Source organism: Cryptococcus neoformans, assembly GCF_000091045.1.
Source record: "Cryptococcus neoformans var. neoformans JEC21 chromosome 7 sequence".
NCBI classification, from domain to species: Eukaryota; Fungi; Basidiomycota; class Tremellomycetes; order Tremellales; family Cryptococcaceae; genus Cryptococcus; species Cryptococcus deneoformans.
Genome location: NC_006692.1, coordinates 1 through 17,600, shown reverse-complemented (window position 1 = coordinate 17,600; position 17,600 = coordinate 1). Strand labels below are relative to the sequence as shown.

General features: G+C 46.9%; 8 protein-coding genes across 8 annotated transcripts; 3 read left to right on the top strand and 5 right to left on the bottom strand.

Moving 5' to 3' along the window:
• Nucleotides 1–440: 440 nt before the first annotated feature.
• Nucleotides 441–2,181, bottom strand: CNG00070 (hypothetical protein). Its single transcript, XM_024657476.1, has 7 exons — nt 1,787–2,181; nt 1,600–1,706; nt 1,448–1,542; nt 1,211–1,398; nt 966–1,147; nt 659–907; nt 441–592 (listed from the first exon to the last, which is right to left on the bottom strand). Exons 1-7 carry the CDS (start codon nt 2,117–2,119, stop codon nt 457–459), a joined length of 1,290 nt encoding a protein of 429 aa, XP_024513158.1. The 5' UTR covers nt 2,120–2,181; the 3' UTR covers nt 441–456.
• Nucleotides 2,182–2,726: 545 nt separating this feature from the next.
• Nucleotides 2,727–4,832, top strand: CNG00060 (conserved expressed protein). Its single transcript, XM_571723.2, has 8 exons — nt 2,727–2,919; nt 2,970–3,115; nt 3,163–3,272; nt 3,317–3,528; nt 3,579–4,026; nt 4,066–4,381; nt 4,429–4,558; nt 4,609–4,832. The coding sequence occupies exons 1-8, from the start codon at nt 2,779–2,781 to the stop codon at nt 4,720–4,722; spliced, it is 1,617 nt and encodes a 538-aa protein (XP_571723.1). The 5' UTR covers nt 2,727–2,778; the 3' UTR covers nt 4,723–4,832.
• Nucleotides 4,802–7,185, bottom strand: CNG00050 (conserved hypothetical protein). The gene is made up of 5 exons (XM_571722.2): nt 6,862–7,185; nt 6,112–6,793; nt 5,542–6,059; nt 5,396–5,483; nt 4,802–5,339 (listed from the first exon to the last, which is right to left on the bottom strand). Exons 1-5 carry the CDS (start codon nt 6,940–6,942, stop codon nt 5,032–5,034), a joined length of 1,677 nt encoding a protein of 558 aa, XP_571722.1. The 5' UTR covers nt 6,943–7,185; the 3' UTR covers nt 4,802–5,031.
• A 144-nt stretch (nt 7,186–7,329) lies between these two features.
• CNG00040 (metabolite transporter, putative) lies at nt 7,330–9,786 on the top strand. Its single transcript, XM_024657475.1, has 10 exons — nt 7,330–7,465; nt 7,529–7,936; nt 7,989–8,089; nt 8,139–8,368; nt 8,427–8,586; nt 8,626–8,753; nt 8,808–8,968; nt 9,035–9,118; nt 9,178–9,322; nt 9,392–9,786. Exons 2-10 carry the CDS (start codon nt 7,753–7,755, stop codon nt 9,705–9,707), a joined length of 1,509 nt encoding a protein of 502 aa, XP_024513157.1. The 5' UTR covers nt 7,330–7,465; nt 7,529–7,752; the 3' UTR covers nt 9,708–9,786.
• On the bottom strand, nt 9,754–12,529 carry CNG00030 (phytase, putative). The gene is made up of 14 exons (XM_571719.1): nt 12,134–12,529; nt 12,048–12,083; nt 11,770–11,994; nt 11,567–11,721; nt 11,401–11,491; nt 11,316–11,350; nt 11,171–11,262; nt 10,981–11,112; nt 10,904–10,924; nt 10,680–10,851; nt 10,554–10,629; nt 10,462–10,499; nt 10,315–10,405; nt 9,754–10,261 (listed from the first exon to the last, which is right to left on the bottom strand). Exons 1-14 carry the CDS (start codon nt 12,484–12,486, stop codon nt 9,871–9,873), a joined length of 1,908 nt encoding a protein of 635 aa, XP_571719.1. The 5' UTR covers nt 12,487–12,529; the 3' UTR covers nt 9,754–9,870.
• A 338-nt stretch (nt 12,530–12,867) lies between these two features.
• On the bottom strand, nt 12,868–13,551 carry CNG00020 (hypothetical protein). Its single transcript, XM_024657474.1, has 3 exons — nt 13,442–13,551; nt 13,136–13,389; nt 12,868–13,067 (listed from the first exon to the last, which is right to left on the bottom strand). Exons 1-3 carry the CDS (start codon nt 13,464–13,466, stop codon nt 12,942–12,944), a joined length of 405 nt encoding a protein of 134 aa, XP_024513156.1. The 5' UTR covers nt 13,467–13,551; the 3' UTR covers nt 12,868–12,941.
• Nucleotides 13,552–13,713: 162 nt separating this feature from the next.
• Nucleotides 13,714–14,909, top strand: CNG00015 (hypothetical protein). Its single transcript, XM_024658593.1, has 7 exons — nt 13,714–13,944; nt 14,003–14,030; nt 14,132–14,166; nt 14,228–14,417; nt 14,480–14,495; nt 14,554–14,615; nt 14,674–14,909. The coding sequence occupies exons 1-7, from the start codon at nt 13,832–13,834 to the stop codon at nt 14,833–14,835; spliced, it is 606 nt and encodes a 201-aa protein (XP_024514518.1). The 5' UTR covers nt 13,714–13,831; the 3' UTR covers nt 14,836–14,909.
• A 968-nt stretch (nt 14,910–15,877) lies between these two features.
• Nucleotides 15,878–17,404, bottom strand: CNG00010 (hypothetical protein; the record flags this gene model as incomplete). Its single annotated transcript, XM_571717.1, has 10 exons — nt 15,878–16,068; nt 16,115–16,244; nt 16,289–16,332; nt 16,379–16,390; nt 16,505–16,556; nt 16,605–16,751; nt 16,798–16,846; nt 16,896–17,067; nt 17,114–17,236; nt 17,281–17,404. 10 exons carry the CDS (start codon nt 17,402–17,404, stop codon nt 15,878–15,880), a joined length of 1,044 nt encoding a protein of 347 aa, XP_571717.1.
• Between the last annotated feature and the right edge of the window lie 196 nt (nt 17,405–17,600).

Sequence of the window (17,600 nt, the reverse complement as noted above, 5' to 3'; positions counted from 1 at the left end):
GGAGCGCTAGTAGCTGCTGGTTAGTTGCTAGTAATTAAACAAAGGGGTCCGCTCATATTTATGTCGTAACTTTGATTCCAGCAACGGCCTTCACCACCAACAACTCCCCCCCTCAATTTTTTGAGACGCGCGCAGAGAGCAGGGGGCGTACGTAGGTCCATGAGCCTTGGATACTGGCGGCGGTGAATGAGTACAGTCTGGGGTGGGGGTACATTCTTTTCCGTGGTACCAGTACAGCAGAAGCTGATAATAATGATGCGGAGTTGCGGGACGTGTCGGAAATTTATTCCGCTTTTTGAAAGGACTAAAATGATCAATAGGTTATAGGTTATTAATAGCATCGTTATCGAAGACGCAGCAGCTTATGGTATGGGTTCAGAAAAGGCTGCTGGGGAACAATCTCAGACGGCTGCTGAGCTCACGATATAATTATAACGAAGTATGCATATTATTTGTCTATTTCCTATGAGGGTCCCAATGTGTTTTTCCCATTAGAAGGAAGCTTTCATACGGTACTGCGCGGCCTTCTAATGACGGTTTGAAAGTCTGTACCGAAGCATACTGGCGAAGCGCATGTCGGTAGTAACATTCACTACCCCTCATCAGCCCTTCCATTCAATTGGAAAAAAATAAATGCTGGAGATGGTTAAACACTTACTTGGCCGCCGGGCTGATCCATCCTTGCCTCATACTCTTCCAATTATTATCTGCTATTCTCTGTACTTTCTCTTCGTTCTCCTCCTTCAAAAGATCTTCCATGGCTCTTGGGAGATTCTTCTCTAGTGGGAGAGGTACTTCAACATAGTTCTGGTTGGGATCACCATCTCGGCCGTTTAGGAGGTGGTGATAATGTTGGATGTATTTGAGTGGATGGGCGACGATGACAGAACGGCACTGTTGGAGGTATCTAATTATCGTAGGTCCTTATGAGCTTCTATTGTCGCGTTGAAATAGGGACTGCTTACTTCAATCTTCCACTGTATGCCCATCCTTCCACATGAGCTAAGAAGGCGTATTTGCAGTGCTCGGCAGGTGACTTGAGGTCCCCGTTGTTCTTGATTCTCTCCGCTTCATCTTGGCTGACCTTTCCCCAATCTAAAGGCTGAACGTCTGACCATGGTTGATCCTGGCTCGCTCGAAGAAGATCCTGCACAGCTTGTCAAATTTGATATCAAAACCTAAGTGGAGGAGGATGGTGAGTTGGGCTTACATTGCGAACTTCGACCATGGGTGACCCTCTCCAGAATAATTGTTGAGTCTTGTTGAACCAGTCGGACTTGGTAACATCCAATTTATCGTCTACTTCTAATCCCATGTCGAGCTCGTAATCGAGAGTTTTAGTACGAACTTCGGAGTACGATCCAACTCCTGGCTCGGGCCATGAGAAGAAACCGAAATCTATGTTGCATTAACGCTAACTTTCGACAGTCATTTATGATAGGCTTACCAGGCATGAGCCAGAGATCCTTCTGGTCCGCTTTGCGGCATAACGCAAAGTGAGGATGGTTTCCACCTCCGGCATCGCTTGTTTGGATAACAAAGCTAAGATACCATTAAGTCAGTGTTATACATGCAATAAACCATAGCAAAGCGATTCACTCGACATCAGGCAAAGGTTCGGTCGCTGTGAGCAGAGCTCCGTATACCGCAGCAATAGCAGCCTGGGTGCGAGTGTTGATGCCCCCTTTATACGCCTTTACGAACAGCTGTCGCCCCAAGTGACTGATCAGCTTCGGCCAGTTTCAGAAGAATCGAAAAGAGACCGGATAGCCTTCAATTTACGTACTTGGTTGTTAAGAATGACCAATCTCGCATTCCCCTCTTCCTCTGCTTCATCGACCATCTTCTTCGAAATACCCCCCTTTGAGATAAACCATTGCTGTGCACGATCGGCCTCCAAGTACAGATCAGGATATCTCTCCTGACATTGTTCTTCTGTAAGATGTCGGTTTTCAGCTTCCACTGGGTCGGGAAATGTGTACGTGTAGTAATTTGTCGTATAGGAGCTCGGTAATAAGGGGAGGTAGAAGCTCGTGCCGGGGTGGATGTGGGCAATGAAGATCAATGTAGTTACGCAGACTATGACTGTCACATAGGCGTGAGTTATGCGAACTATCATAGCAGTGTCGCCGATTCGACTGTGGTCAAAATCAAATAGTAAGGCCCTTCAGAGCAATAGAAGCGTTTAGATATTTAGTTTGCATACTTACATGGTGCCTGCATGCCGAGCGAGGAGCTCATTGTGTTATGTTTTTTCTCTTTATCTTTTTTTTTTCCGACATTCATTTAAATTTACACTACTGGCCGACGCTTCATTCCCACCTGCAAGCTTCCATCTTCTGCAGTCCCCTATGTCTCTGAAGTATGAGGGACATAGTTAATGCATGGCCGTCATAACCTCAATTTGCAAACGTCGGCATCAACGGTTAAAATAGCCAATAAAATTTAGTATTATTTAATACCCAAAACTACACGGTACATTTGGGACTTGCGGGGATGTTGTTGACTGACGTCCGAAATAATTGGAAAGTCTAGAAATGAAGAAAAAGGGCCGCGACAAACTGGTATAATAACCCTCGACTGTGTCAAACGTCACAGGCACGACATTCCAGCTAATTGCCTCTCCGCAGACATTTTTTTTTGGGTGTAAACACAGGTTTGGTGCTTTGGCCCCGTTGAGGGCAGAGCAAAATGCGAGGGTTTCTTTCTACGACGTGCATCGAACATTTGATTTTGTCTCTTTTCCTTGACATTTTCCGTGGAAAACAAAACAGAAGGATGCCGTCCAGACTTGATTTTGAAAGCGAACCACCTACGCCTGTTACGGCCGGCTTCGATGCGCTTTCTGATGTGGAATCGGCGACTTCCGTTGAAGAAGATTTCGTGAATGTCGAAACTTTAATCATTGGTGCAGGACCTGTATGTTTCTTATCATTGACAGAACAAGATCGAATCTGACGCCTTCGTAGACTGGATTGGGAGCTGCTACTCGTCTCCATCAGCTTGGCCACTCATTCATTATTGTGGACGCTGCTTCCGCTCCAGGAGGTTTGGCAAGTACCGACGTGACGAAGGAAGGTTTCTTGTTCGATGTCGGTGGTCATGTTATTTTTTCGTTAGTGAAGAGTCTTCATCGTCGGGAAACAGCTGACATCATAATAGACACTATGCGTACTTTGATGATGCGGTCAATCGGGCCCTTCCTGCGAAAGACGACTGGCAAACACACCAGAGGATTAGTTATGTTCGAAGTGCCGGACGTTGGGTTCCTTGTGAGTCTACGATCATATTGAAGACTCCACGCTTACAGAGATAGACCCATACCAAAATAACGTTTCTCAACTTCCGCTGGATCTTCGTGTCAAGTGCATTGACGGTCTTATCGCCGCTGCCGAGCAGCGCGCCGCCACTCCCAATTACAAACCTGTCACTTTTGATGAATGGATCGTACGGAATATGGGTGAAGGTATCGCAGACGTCTTCATGCGGCCGTACAACTTCAAAGTCTGGGGTGTGAACACTACGAAGGTATCTCCTTCCATATGTTTGACTCTGCATTGTAGGGCTGACTTCCCCAGATGCAATGCAAATGGCTTGGTGAACGTGTGGCCGCGCCCAACGTCCGTACCGCTGTGCGCAACGCCCTCACTATGGAAACAGCTCCTAATTGGGGACCCAACGCTACTTTCCGATTTCCCACTCGAAACGGTACTGGTGGAATATGGACTGCTGTAGCCAAGCAACTCCCGGAGAACAGATTTCGACTCGGTTCCAAAGGCGATATCCAGAAAATCAACGCTTCCGATAAAGTTGCCGAACTTGGTGACGGGACAAGGGTGAAGTATAAACATTTGATCTCGACTATGCGACTTGACGGACTTTTGGATCGTATGGAGAGGGCTGCGAATGGAGAGGAGGTTGTGAAGGAGATGAAGGTGGCTGCAAAGGAGGGTTTAGTGCATTCTTCGACTATCGTATTGGGTATCGGAATCAGGGGAGAAAGACCCGATAGAATTGGAGACAAGTGTAAGTTGTACTTGGCCTTAACATTTCTGACATTTTTAGGCTGGTTGTACTTCCCAGAAGACAGCGCTCCCTTCTACCGTGCCACCATTTTTTCTAACTATTCTCCTTACAATGTTCCCTCTATCTCTACTCGTCTGCCTGTTCTTCAAAAAGCCGACCCTTCGCTTCCCTTCGAGAAGGATCTAAAGGGAGGACCGTACTGGAGTTTGATGTTTGAAGTCTGTCAGTCTGCGGACAAGCCTGTCGATCTGGAAAATTTGATGAAGGAGACCGTCAAAGGAGCTATTGCCACAGAGTTGATATTGCCGACGGACGACATTGTGTCGTTCTATGAAAGGAGGTTTGATTATGGCTAGTGAGCGGTTTAATCATTTTGCAAGATCTAAAGGCTAATGATACAAGCCCTACACCTACTCTCGGACGAGACGACTCTCTCAAGAAGATCCTCCCAAAGCTTCAACAAGAGTATGGGATTCATTCTCGAGGCAGATTCGGAAGCTGGAAGTATGAGTGTGGTAATCAAGATCATTCTGTGGGTTATTTTTCGTTTCCGGTAGGATACTTCAGCTGATAGCTTCGCAGTTCATGCTCGGTGTGGAAGCCGTCGATAATGCGCTGTTCGGTACACCTGAGATGACTTTGCATGAGACAGATTGGGTCAATGGTAGGCGAAATATCGAGAGGCGCTTGAAGTAGGTTTGTAGGTTGTATAAGTTATACATGATCCCATCAATCGTACATTGGGAAATATTCATATCAACATAAAGATTCAATGGACAAAAATATGCATGTAGCTTATACCGGAGCTTGCCTTTTGTCAGCAAGGCATATCGCAAACCCTAAGATCAATAGCTCCACAACATATCTTTCGTCCTTTCGCGGAAAGTCGCAAGTCTCCTCTGACTCGCCTTAAACCGCCTTTGTCCACTTATGAATTCTCTTCTCACATGGATGCGTTCAATCCCATCATTTGACAAGATTTGTCGCTTTAGATTTATGTATGCATTACGCCTGCCATACGTCCGGAATTACCACGTCTACCCCTTTTACCCACTCATACTCCCATTCTTTCTCACCATCTACCATCAATTCAAACTTGACTCTCGGTCTTTCTCCAGTGGTATCAAACTCGAACACACCAAAGCGACTATCACCTTGCCATTGCAGATGGATGGGAATGTCAGTGTCCGGATGTGGGACGTATTCTCGGGTCCAAGGTTGGTGAAAAAATGACAAAGGAGAGGTGGAGAACTCGATGACGGACGATGAGCTCAGGTGAGGCGACGTAGGCGGAGGAGGGAATAATGTGGTTGCTAATGCATAGGGAAGGTTAGAAGAAAAGCGAGGGAGAAGGATATGGAGAGCTTACCGTGCTCATGTCGATCGCCGGAGATGACGACGGCTCCTCCGGACGACCACAACATTTCAAGAATCTCCTCACGTTCGTCAAGATAACCCTAACACTTCAATAAGAGGCTTGTACTCCTGTGGAAAATGAGAAAAGAGTGCACTCACAGCCCAACTGTCCATCTCATCATCCCCTTCCGACCAATTGCGAGTAATCGGTACTCCTGATACAAGCACCAGTAATTTTCCATCTCTCGTCCCTTCTTCTGCCCATTCTTTGACTGCCGTAAATTGTGATTCTCCAAGCATCGTCCTGTTGCCAAAGCCAGCTGTAGAATTGGATCCAGGTCTAGCTGGTTGAGCTGAACGCCATGATCGGCAGTCCAAGACGAAGAATGATACATCGCCTATTCCAAAGCGGAAGTACGTCGGTTGTGTGGAGCTGACCGGGGGAGGGTTGACAACTTGCTGATAGTTTATGAACGGATCGATGGCTTCTATGAACATGTTGGAAAGGGCAGAAGTGGAAGGGGCGTAGTCGTTGATGATCTCGTGGTCGTCAAACATGTGTAGCCAGGGGATTGAACGCAGAAATGGGGTCCAAGATGGGCTGGAGTAGATCTGGCGGTAAAGTCGGCGATAGTACGAAGTGGTATAGTCGGCGATGGGATATGGGAGGTCTGAATCTGTCAGGTGTCACTTCAGTTGCTCCAAGAAGGCGATGATAGGGGTACTCACAGATGAAGTCGCCTAAGAACAGCATCGCTTCCGGTTTTCTCTTCATTTTTCGGACCACGTTATCGACATGTTCTAAACCATTAATTGCCAACGAATGAGACAGAGGATTATAGGGCCAGTTGGGCTTTTGGCAGCTTGTACTCAGAATGCTGAATTGCTTCTGATCATGTTGTGATCGTCTAGTAGTGAACGAACCTTTGTGGCCGGCAGTCGAGTTATAAAAGTATGTGATGCCCGGTTGCAGATTTTTGATGTACAGAGGAGAAGTGAAGTCGGTTTTGACACTGGATTGAGAAAGTCCGACATGTGAGACGGCGCTGTCATTGTGAGAAGGCCAATAGGATACGCCGATTCGATCTGGGAAGGTAGATCGAAATAAGAGGCTGGCCGACGTTTCTGTTACCCAGCCAACCCGAGCGAAGGATATGTGTAGTGACGGATGTAGTAAATGGGTGCGGTAGACAAAGTCGTACGACATAAGCGGAGCTATCAAGGTGACCAAAGCACCAACCGTCGAGAGAAGACGATACATGGGATGGTAAAGTCCACCAAGAACTAGGATGGGCGTGATAATCGACGTCCGAATTGGTTTTTGAGCAAGGGAGCGAAGTGAGAAGTAAGATGCGAGGTACATTAAAGTACAGCTCAAAATAGTTGGGAGATATCGAGGTCCAGCGGGAAGCTTTTCCCGGCGCAAGGTTCGTCAATTACTCGTATTCGTATGATACAATCAATAAAAAAGAAACTTACCAGGCGTAGAAATACGAAGGCATACCATTTCACCGCCAAGCCAGCACCCAAATTCAGCCCCTGTAATAATCTCTTCACCATTTTATCGCTTTGTAAAGGAGGAGGACACCGAGAAGTGTCGTTTTGCAGGCGGCTGTTTGATTACTGCCGCTAAGTAGATGGTCGTGTGCTTCGTGAGCCCAAAAACTGCTCATTTCGCTACTTATCCAGAAATGGATCTGTCTGCGCATAGTACAAAGGTCCTGGTGCCGGCCAACTCGGGTCAATTTGGTGAAGTGTTCGGACTTAATATAAATACGAACGTGCGAATGAACAACAAGAAATGCGTACGATCGAAAATAGGTCGTCGATTAAAATTCCGCGCGTAAAACAGCAGCGGCAATAAGCGACGGCGGGGCTAATTAAGAAGAAGAAGATAATAATAAATAATCTCGCTTCGGCGGCTAATGCCATCACAAACACGTTCAATCTACTTCTCCGTCAGACCTGATCTACCGTATTATTCGTTGATATCCAGTTACATTCGACAATTGGGAGGCCTTGGGAGGTAGAGCGTACGTCCGGATGATATCCGAAAGAACTCGGACAGGCTCGGCATCAGTATGTGAGTATTGGACTCCGGTGTTACCACTGTAACAGTATTGAGCACGTTGTTGATAATGATCAGGTACTGCCTTCATATGCTATTCTATGCTGCATTTTCAAAAGAGTATTGGCTACAGAAGGTCTCTCAAGTATTATTTACTTCGAATGTCACGAATAGACGGAAGGCCGAAACCCGATATGGTCTGCCGACCTCGACATCCTCTGAGATAATTTAAACCCCAGTAAGGTATATAGGCAACCACGAATCGACTATTCTTTATCAAACAAAAGTTCGTGGATTCCAAAATGTCTACTCTTTCCTATGACGACAAAATGGGATACCTCCCCGAGCAGGACATCGATACTACCATTCACGCAGCACCACTCGCTGAGCTCGAGACGCCAAAGAAACGAAAATGGATGCAGACCTTGTCTGTACTCATTGCAGGTGTAGCCCTTTTCTCGGATGGTTATAACATCCAGATTACCGGTACCGTATACTTTTTACACGTAATTTCACGTCAAAGCTGATGAAGGACTAGGTTATACGAACACCGTCATGGCAAAGCTCTATCCCACCGCCCTTAACTCAACTATGAAGACTCGTCTAAGCAATTCCATCCTTATTGGGGATATCTTTGGAGTAAGTTCCAATTTTCTGTTTAATCTTCTCCGTCTGACAATCCTTACAGATGATCCTCTTCGGTCTCTGCGCCGACCGTCTTGGTCGTCGATGGGGTATTATCGGTTGCACCTTCTTCCTTGTTCTCGGCGTAACCCTTGCAACTGCAGCGCATGGGAAGAGTGAAGTTGGAATGCTATGGATGATCGTGATTGGGCGCGGCGTTGCTGGCCTAGGTGCTGGCGGTGAGTACGCAGTATGTACGACGAGCGCTGTGGAAGCTGCAGATGAGACCCATACGTATGTTACACATCTCTAGTACATCGTCTCTTGTATGTGTCGCGCTTATTATCAATAGGTTGAGGAAGAAGAGAGGACTCCTCGTAGCATCAAGCACCAATACAGCCATCATCGCCGGCTTCGTTGCCTCTGCTATCGTGTTCCTCATCGTCCTCGCCGCGTACGGAGGTGAACCTCACGTCGGAGTCTGGCGTATATGCTTCGGTATCGGTATCATTGTAAGTTCGCTTATTCATGGAGCGTGACTAACCGTAAAGATGCCATTGTCGATCTTTCTCTTCCGTGTGCGTATGGCAGACTCAACTCTCTACTCAAAACATTCCATTAAAAGTCCAAAATTTCCTTACTGGCTTGCGTTCAAACGTTATTGGAAACCTTTGCTTGGGTAAGCCCACCCTGTGCTAAGTTCTCTGACTAGTTTAGCTGATCACAAGAATAGATGTTCTCTTGTCTGGTTTCTCTATGACGCTGTTGTATATCCATTCAACCTCCTCGCACCTACCATCACTGCCGGATTCAGCAGTAATCAATCACTGTTAGCTTCAAACGGATGGGGAGCGCTCGTCAATGCGTTTGCCCTTCCTGGCGCGTTCTTTGGAGGTGAGTCTGCTTTTTCATACTGGTAAACATTCCATATGTACCAAACTAACGCGGTTACACGCGTAGGTTTCATCATTGACCGTCTCGGACCTAGGCAGACATACGCTTTTGGACTAGTAATGGTCGCAATTTTTGGTTTCGTTATTGGCGGTATGTCCTGAGAGCGTCTCAAATCAAGTTTTAACAAGCGCACTTACGCCGGTCTCTAGGTGCTATGGAACCCCTTCGTAACAACGGCACAGGCGCTTTCGCCGCTTTCGTCATCCTCTTCGGCCTTTTCCAATGTTTTCTCTCCGTCGGACCGGGCAACTGCAACTTCATAGTCTCTTCCGAATCATTCCCCACCCCTGTTAGGTGCGTATGACGTCTCTTTTAATTCTCTATCGGATATCAGATAGTGAAATCCTAACATGATACCTGCAGGGGTCATGCTCTTGGTTTAGCAGCAGCTATCGGTAAAGCAGGCGCCGCTGTGGGTACACAAGTTTTCCCCCTTATCGAAGCCCGTTTTGCCACGACTCTCAAAGGGCAACAAGCCATTTTTCTCATCGGTTCAGGCATTTGTGTTGTCGCAGCGATAGTAGTCATGACAATTGTACCGAACAGAAGGGCGCAGTTGGAGGATGAGGATGTAGAGTTCAGGAGGTACTTGGAGGAAAACGGTTGGGATACGTCAGATATGGGCTCTGTGGGAAGAATCGTCTCTGACGAGGTAGTTGAACGTGGTGAGAAGGTCTGATGTGTCGCCGCCTCTTCATTGATGTCAGATAGAGACATATCGAATACAAGGCATCATTTAATGCATGGATCTATGGGGCACATCTTCAGAGCAGAAGTATTACACTTAAAAGTTATAAATCATAATGGAGAGCGAGCGATATGTTCGGCTCATTGCTGTATGCCTAATTATCGTCGTCATCGCTGTCGCTGCCGCTGTCGCTGTCACTGTCGCTATCGCCATCATCGTCATCACCTTTTTTGTTGTCTTCCTCCTCATCTTCGACCTTCTGAAGCCCATCAACCTTCACCTCTGCCATCTCTTCCTCTCCGACTTCTTGTTCCTCCTCTAGAGTTTCCTTGTCCAACGCACACTCCTTAGCGAAATCGATCTCACCTATGAGAGTCTTCATTGCCGCCACAAATGTATCCACCGGGCAAAGTCCGTCATCATCTTCAGGGCACCCGTTGATACCGGTAAGAGGGATGGGAGCGTCATTTAGAATGAGTCGGAGCTTCTTCTCGCCAGAACAAGAAAGGACCTGGACTTGGAGGTTAGTGGCGAATGGCATAATCCTATGGCAGCGTCAGCCCCAATAACAAAGGGGTAGAAATGTGCTATTGCCTACTTGGAGGAGACGAAGGAACGATGCTTGGGGATATGATCGGTGGGAAGGTCTCCTGTTTCGGCAAAGGTTGTGAGGTTCATCGTAGGAAGTACTGAGTTGATTGTCAGAGGTAATTTCGATCTTGTTACAAAAGAAAAAATGGCGTACAGAGGGCAAATTGGGTGTCGTGGGTGAAGTCGACATATCTATCATACCTGTCAGAACAGCCAAAGCAATTGATATTGAATAAACCATCATACAGAGCATCTCCAAGAGGGAAGTGAACGTCGTCGTGGAACGATGAATTTGTAGTAGAGTTAAACTCGGTGAGTCGAGCTACAGTCGTCGTCAGCACTCCGTCCTGGCACTGAACGAGTATGATCTACTCTTCGTTAACCTCGAGACCAGCTCTTGCACCCATCCCATACCCATCGCCTTAGCAGGAGCATATCCGAAACTTGACGAATACCACCAAAAGATATCGTTTCGGTACTGGAAGCCCTTCCATTCCTTTTGAGTGAACAGATCGCAGAAGGCAGAGTGACCGAGAGCAACAGTCTGAGTTTCCAGAATTAGGTTTACAGGTTGGGGTATACCAAACGCAGCCTACCTCGTAAGCACACATTTCCATCTGCACAGCGGGTCAATTAGCCAAAAGGACAGATTAATATCCAGGACAGCGCTTACCATGTCTTTAACGTCCATGAAACTGAGATTATACCCCTGCATGTTCTCCTGCAATCGCTTCTTCGCCTTTGCGAGATAAATGGAATCCCATTCTGCAAGCTTCGATTTGTAATCGACGCCTGTTCCTCGGCACTGACGCACATTGTGTAAGCTAATATTCTCGCGCTTGAGATCGCCAAATGAGACTCACAGTCGTGAAAGGCGCGAGAGTGTTATTAAAGCCTGGAGCCTCAATAGTGACTTCAAGATTATATTGATCATCTGCTGGGACCCCGAAGAAGCCTGTAGATAGAAGTGAGCTCAAATATAAAGGGATTAGCGAAGTTAAGACGTACCGACAGCAAAGTTCTGAGCAGATTTCAACATGCGGCTGTCTCCGTGTCAGTGTTAAGGTGTTGATATACGGAAGCATGTACTCACTCTTGACTCTCTGTCCGGAAGACGGGCAATTTACCTTTGAACTTGTCGAGCAAAAAGCCGTATTTAATCCTTGCAGAAACGCCGAGATTGACTAGGATATGTTAGCCTGCTTCCCCTCTCACATTGTTTGTCTCAACATTGTTTGAAACAGAATTGCAATACTCACAAAGTTGACTACGACCAAACGGCGTAAGGATCTCAGCTCCGAGCTGGTAGCTCCAGTCATTAAGGAAAGAAAGATCGCCTTTGGCTTTCCACCCTTTCGCGCTCTTGAGTCTAGAGGCTAAAGCAACAGGGCCCTCGGGGTATGAAGTAGGATACCTATAATAAATATTAGCATGTTACTCCATGGATGAACAAGAATCATACCTCGCACCATGCCTCTGTAACCAATGTAAACTTTCCAGCTCACATTGCTCAGGAATGAGGCTACCTGACTCAGGAAGACCATGAGAATCCACCGAGTAATATGGACTGAGATTTCCCCAATGTTGAAGGACGCTAAAACCTTTGGAGACCTTGTTAGTAGGACGGATAAGAGGGTAGACATCGGTGTGGGATGGAACCACGGGAGCAGTAGCAATGAGGGCGGCCCTTTCGATTTGTTAGTCGATCACTTAATGAAAGGAAGCTTACTAACGACTCACTCGCTACCAGTTGGTGTCGGTCCGGCGTAACCAATGCTGGCAAGTTACATAAGAGGAGATTTCATCTATACAAATGGAGCACCTACTCTGTCGGGAAATTTGAGTGATCCGCATGGGTCTTGGCAGGCGCGATCTTGTCCAGCCAATCTTGTACCTCTGGCGGTAAACTGTCCCAAGTTCTCACCTTATCCAAAGTTGTCCTCCCAAAGTAGCAAGCCGCAAATGCAAATGTCGGTACTACTATCAAGAATGCGATACAGATGCGTGATAAAACCGAGCGAAGTCGAGTGGCACGTCGTTCGCGTTGTAGCTGCTGATGAGGCGATGTGAAAGGGTGCTGGGAGTACGATGGAAGCAACGGGTCGTTTGCGTTGGATGTTGGCTGGAGCTCGTAGTCCTCAGCAGCTAGAGGTTCGTCCGAGTACGTGGACTTGGACATCGCGGTAAGAATGAAGGAATTAAACTGGAAAGGCAGATGTAAGTTGTTTTCAAGGTGTGGAATGACATCGATAGATCTTATGAACGTTCTCGGCAGGGTTACCAAGTAATTAGTCACGTGACCGGTAACAATACATATCGTTCCGTTTGTGTTTCCGTTTGTTCTCAAGCAACGAGCGAGGTCACCGGTGAGAACGTAGCAGGCTCTATGTCAGAAGAGGATGTAGCGAGAGATAGAAGAAGCAATAAACCAAAGAAAAGTTTCTTTTAAGGTTATACGGTTCATATCCTGAGAGACAGCGAGGAATCATACACATTTCGTTGACTTGCGGCCACCTATGCGATCAAGATATCATCATACACTATTGCAATAATAGTACATTTCCGTCGATACACACTTTTTGTACCATTCCATTTACTAATATGTTAATAAGGCCGATACGATTGTACATGAAACTAGGCCTTGTTTTTTTTTGCCTCGCCATGTTCCTCACCGTCCGCCTTTCGCTTCAGGTTGCTGACTCCCGCATCCTCTTTGCCTTCGATGACATCCTCATCATCCTCTTCGTCCACTTGTTCGGTCTACCAAACGGCCCATTAGCACAGTTCCGATATCATACTAGGTCCTGTGGCAAGGCCCTAGGCCTTACATTGTAAAAGTCCGACAGCACCTTCTTGTGGTCAATACCATCGTCGCCCTCTTCGTCTTCGTCTTCCTCATCCTCATCCTCATTCTCATTCTCATTCTCATTCTCATCCTCATCCTCGTCGTCCTCGTCTTCGTCCTCATCGAAGTCTTCATCATTTTCCTCCTCAAGATCCTCTCTGTCTTCATCTCCTTCATCACTCAATTCCACTTTCTCCTCTCCTTCTTTAGCGGGAACAGGTTTCCCAAGAGGCAAGGCTGCACAACCGAATTAGCGAGAGACGAACTTTCAAGAGGGGCTAGGTCATACGTTGTTGTTGTTTTTCAGCAGCCATAATGATAAATATTCACTGTTTGCTCCTGGAATTACGAGGGCTATCGATTATTTACAGGATGTTCTTCGAGGTGCAACAATCTAAGGCTTAAGGCTTAACTCAAGGTCCGTCCGCTATCGGGAGACATTGCCCGGGGGATAAACAGAAGTCGACCGTGAGAAAATAAAAAAACCCTTACGTCATCACTTGTTCTCACTGGATCGAAGAAAGCACGAACAACGACCCAACGACGGACCGAATCACATATCGAAAGATCGCCATTACATTTGAGACTTGCAACTACACCTCGTTCACGTATTCAATACCTTTCAACTTACGGGCAGGGTAGAAAGCTCGTTAATTTACATTTTCACAAAGTCCAAACGATGCCTCGAAGAGCCGCCTCCCGCCGCGAACCTTCACCACCTGCCGAAAAGTATCGAACCGTTTCGCCGAATGATCTGGATGCTTACCCTCTACTTGTGGCGTTCGACCTTGAGTATCTACACTTTTTTAATAATATCCTGATAAGCAGGCTGATATATCCAATGCACCAGTTATACCCTTTGGGATCTGTGGATAGATGTATGTTTGGGCGTTGCGTTTCACGGGGCGACGTATTGTCAACTAGGAGACGAGCACTAACGAAGAATGGTCAATAGACGCATATTATTCCTCCACTCAAGCGTAATGGAGACGTTGTTAACCAGCTTGTCGATCGGTGAGTCTTTCGTCCCTGTCTCTTTTGTACGCTCGCGTAACAAGCTACTCACGGAATGCAGGCGTGGACAAAATCTTTCTTTCTACCATGAAGTACCCTCTATCCTCGCCGAACTTAAACACCGAAGAATACACGTAGCTGCTGCATCGAGGACGAGTGCCCCTGAACTGGCAAAGGAAGCGCTCAGGATGTTGCTTTTGCCCGCTGACGAGGGCGGTGACCATGTGAAAGCGATCTCATATTTTAATACGGTGAGCACGAATTACTCTTACTCTTTACATGGAAGTCTAAGAGATATTTCTGCCTCTCGCAGATGGAGATTTATCCTGGTGAGTTGCGCGGTATTGAACATCATTTAACAACAGACTGATGAGCATTTCCTCATAGGCTCGAAACTTAGACATTTCCGAGAGATCCATCGCAAAACGGGCATTCCGTACGAACAAATGGTATATCCCCGTCGCATCATCTTTCCTTAAGAAACACTGCTGACGGGTAACTTAATAGCTTTTTTTTGACGATGAACACCGCAATTTTGAGGTCGAATCTCTTGGTGTAACGATGCAGCTGGTGCCCAGCAGTGGAACTGATCGCAAATTATGGAAACGGGGATTAACGCTCTGGAGAAAGAGGAGGGGTATCAAAGTGAATGAGTCTTTATCCGAGTAAGAGATAACCGGAGCTTTAGCACCATTCAGTTAAATATGGGGATTTCGTAGAGGCTATAGAGGTTTCGTATTGCTCGTGTTTACATGATTAGTGTGATGTATTATGCTACATTATAGATTACTCCTGCTTCTTGCCTCCACTAGCACATTGAAATTTATCTAAATAATGATCTGCCCTAATAAATGCAAGATCAATATTAGGTGTATAGTGCATTGTTAACATAACAACTATAGCTCGCTCAACTTTCATGATAAGTCAAATGACCTCATAAACTCCTACCGCCGTTCCTCTAGATTGCTGTTGTTTGGACCTTCGACTTCTTCACTAACTCCATGTTTGCCCCCTTCTACATCTGCATGGGTAGAGAGGTATGAGGGTGAGAGGCGAAGAAGAAAGAAGGAGTGAGGAAGACAGTGAAGTAATTGTGGGGTGTCGAGGAGAGAATGAGAGGAGGCAGAAAAAGAGGAGGACATGCAGAGACATTAGTTGAGGGAAAGAGTGCGTGGTCCGAGCGGAAGATGCAGGGGAAGTATGGAAAAGATGAGTCGGCTCATAGGCTTGAAAATAATAAAAGGAGCAACCGTTCGAATAGAAAAATGCATCGTCCATGCAGCTTATTAATCTTTCAAACTCTCTAGCCTATAGCCATTCCAATGTTCAAATTTAACGCTCCAAATACAACCGTAGACAAACGAACAAGGACACGAAATTAAAGTAGCTTAAGGTGTAATCCGACCTCTACTACGAGGACCGAGGTACCTCTATGTTCGCCTACTTCCCCCAACCGTCCCTCGCCTCGATGTTCTGTTCTCTACCCTTCATCGACTTGACTGTTGCCATCCAGGAGGGACTTAGTAGCCGACGAACCTCCATCCCAAGGACATCTGTTCTTCCGTTACGCCTCTCCTCATCACCGCTCGTGCTCCTTCGCCGCCCGCGTCCAGTCGACAATTCTCCCTCCTTACGAAGAATCTGTAGAATGTGATGATACATAAAAAGACAACATTGACAGCAAGCACTGAAGCAGGGTTAGCCCTAAGCTCTATTGGAAGAAGGGCGACTGACCCATGCCGAACCCAGCGTAGAAATGAGGAGGTGCGAACCACACATAGGAGCCCCAAATATTCGAGGTTCCACCAATTGCGTTAATCAGGGCAAGACCTGCAGCCCGCTTAGGGTATGGCCTTGCAACATGCAGCGAGAGCGTGTTATAGATGAACAATTGCGGCACGACTGATGACAGTTAATCAAGTAATCAAATAAACGTCTCCTTACGCACCATTGGCAACTGGCGTCCACATCATGGCAAAGTATCGAGCGCCGACACTGAGAGTAGTCATGGCGATAATGTAAATGACAATACCGATGCAGAGACACACAATTATCGGCCAGTACATGATTTGTTTGCGCTACACACTGTTATGGATGACCACAGGAAAGGAACATCACTCACGTCCGACCACCACGAGATGCCAGCGAAGATGAAGCACGCGAAGACTGATTGACATCAGCCTAATGTCAGTGGAAGAAGAGGGCAACTGACTATATGGAGGAGCTGTGAGGCAAAGAGTAATCAATGAGTCATACCCCAAAGCCTGTAGAATAGTGGGGAAGAAGTTTCCTAAAGCCATGAATCAGCTGAGGCGAATACGGTTACAATCCCACTCACCAACAGAACCCATCGCTTGTGAGCACATCATGCAGCCAATGAGCATGTAAACCTGGCAAGGGTATCAGCATTCAATTCAGTGATTCAGCTTTCAACACACCTTCGGGTCCTTCAAGGCGGAAAGATAGGCTCTAGTGGTAGAGATGTCATCATGAGCTTCGCCGGCACCAGCTTCTTGCTCCAACCGCCATACAGCAAGGTCTCGCTCGATTGGTTTAAGAACTCGCGCGTTGTGAGGAAATTCGGGCTAGTTATGTCAGACAGATTCGCATGGAATATACTGCTGTAATCACCATTACGAAAGCAAAGATGATACCGAATCCCACGGTAACCACCCCCTCACTGGATGAATCAGTCGTCTTTGTCTCTGTACTCGAATGTAGCGGCTTACACGATGAAGAGCCATCGCCATCCGCGAATTCCGTGTTTACCATCGAGTTTCAAGACCCCGGCGGCGATAAGCCCTCCGAATCCGTTCCCCAACTGTTGACCGATGAAGAGACCGGCATATCGTTTTCCTAGTTCTTTCTTGGTGTACCAAGCAGAGAGATAGTATAGCACACCTATAATTCATCAGCATAAAGCCAAGCGTTGTACGTCCGCATTTACCAGGGAAGAAGACGGCTTCGACTGCACCGAGCACGACTCGAACTCCCACCAAGGCAGAGTAGGACTGCACAGCAGCCGTGGCCGCAGAGATCGCTCCCCAGCAGACAACAGCGCAGCAAATATCTGCGATCATTAGCAGAAATGACGGGATAGCACTCTCGACTCACAAAGTCCAGGTCGTGGAATGCGAGAGATGATGTAGTTTGACGGAATCTGAAACGGTAGGTATCCAGCGAACAATACCGATACACAGGTAGCGAACTGCTGGGTAGTCAGGTCCAGGTCATCCATGATTCCCTGCAGTTTCGAGACTGCAAGATTCTGTCGATCGATGTCTATGTCCATCAGCACCTATGTATGATGCGGTGGGACGCGCTTACAGTTGAGAATGTAAAGGATCATGCTTCAAGCTGTTAGGGGGTTAGGGGGTTAGGGGGTTAGGGGGTTAGGGGGTTAGGGGTTAGGGGGTTAGGGGGTTAGGGGGTTA

Coding starts and splice junctions, on each gene's coding strand:
- CNG00070 (XM_024657476.1), bottom strand. CDS start 2,119: ATGATAGTTCGCATAACTCACGCCTATGTGACAGTCATAGTCTGCGTA. Junction 1,399..1,447: donor GGATCTCTGGCTCATGCCTG/GTAAGCCTATCA, acceptor AATGCAACATAG/ATTTCGGTTTCTTCTCATGG. Junction 593..658: donor TGGATCAGCCCGGCGGCCAA/GTAAGTGTTTAA, acceptor GATGAGGGGTAG/TGAATGTTACTACCGACATG.
- CNG00060 (XM_571723.2), top strand. CDS start 2,779: ATGCCGTCCAGACTTGATTTTGAAAGCGAACCACCTACGCCTGTTACG. Junction 3,529..3,578: donor GGGGTGTGAACACTACGAAG/GTATCTCCTTCC, acceptor TGACTTCCCCAG/ATGCAATGCAAATGGCTTGG. Junction 4,027..4,065: donor CGATAGAATTGGAGACAAGT/GTAAGTTGTACT, acceptor TGACATTTTTAG/GCTGGTTGTACTTCCCAGAA.
- CNG00050 (XM_571722.2), bottom strand. CDS start 6,942: ATGGTGAAGAGATTATTACAGGGGCTGAATTTGGGTGCTGGCTTGGCG. Junction 6,794..6,861: donor CCTTCGTATTTCTACGCCTG/GTAAGTTTCTTT, acceptor CGCCGGGAAAAG/CTTCCCGCTGGACCTCGATA. Junction 5,484..5,541: donor ATGAGATGGACAGTTGGGCT/GTGAGTGCACTC, acceptor TTGAAGTGTTAG/GGTTATCTTGACGAACGTGA.
- CNG00040 (XM_024657475.1), top strand. CDS start 7,753: ATGTCTACTCTTTCCTATGACGACAAAATGGGATACCTCCCCGAGCAG. Junction 8,090..8,138: donor TTATTGGGGATATCTTTGGA/GTAAGTTCCAAT, acceptor CAATCCTTACAG/ATGATCCTCTTCGGTCTCTG. Junction 8,587..8,625: donor GCTTCGGTATCGGTATCATT/GTAAGTTCGCTT, acceptor CTAACCGTAAAG/ATGCCATTGTCGATCTTTCT.
- CNG00030 (XM_571719.1), bottom strand. CDS start 12,486: ATGTCCAAGTCCACGTACTCGGACGAACCTCTAGCTGCTGAGGACTAC. Junction 12,084..12,133: donor CACTCAAATTTCCCGACAGA/GTAGGTGCTCCA, acceptor GTAACTTGCCAG/CATTGGTTACGCCGGACCGA. Junction 10,852..10,903: donor TGGAAATGTGTGCTTACGAG/GTAGGCTGCGTT, acceptor CTGGAAACTCAG/ACTGTTGCTCTCGGTCACTC.
- CNG00020 (XM_024657474.1), bottom strand. CDS start 13,466: ATGGCTGCTGAAAAACAACAACAAC. Junction 13,390..13,441: donor TGCTGAAAAACAACAACAAC/GTATGACCTAGC, acceptor TCGGTTGTGCAG/CCTTGCCTCTTGGGAAACCT. Junction 13,068..13,135: donor TGCTGTCGGACTTTTACAAT/GTAAGGCCTAGG, acceptor GCCGTTTGGTAG/ACCGAACAAGTGGACGAAGA.
- CNG00015 (XM_024658593.1), top strand. CDS start 13,832: ATGCCTCGAAGAGCCGCCTCCCGCCGCGAACCTTCACCACCTGCCGAA. Junction 14,167..14,227: donor GTTAACCAGCTTGTCGATCG/GTGAGTCTTTCG, acceptor CACGGAATGCAG/GCGTGGACAAAATCTTTCTT. Junction 14,616..14,673: donor GCATTCCGTACGAACAAATG/GTATATCCCCGT, acceptor GTAACTTAATAG/CTTTTTTTTGACGATGAACA.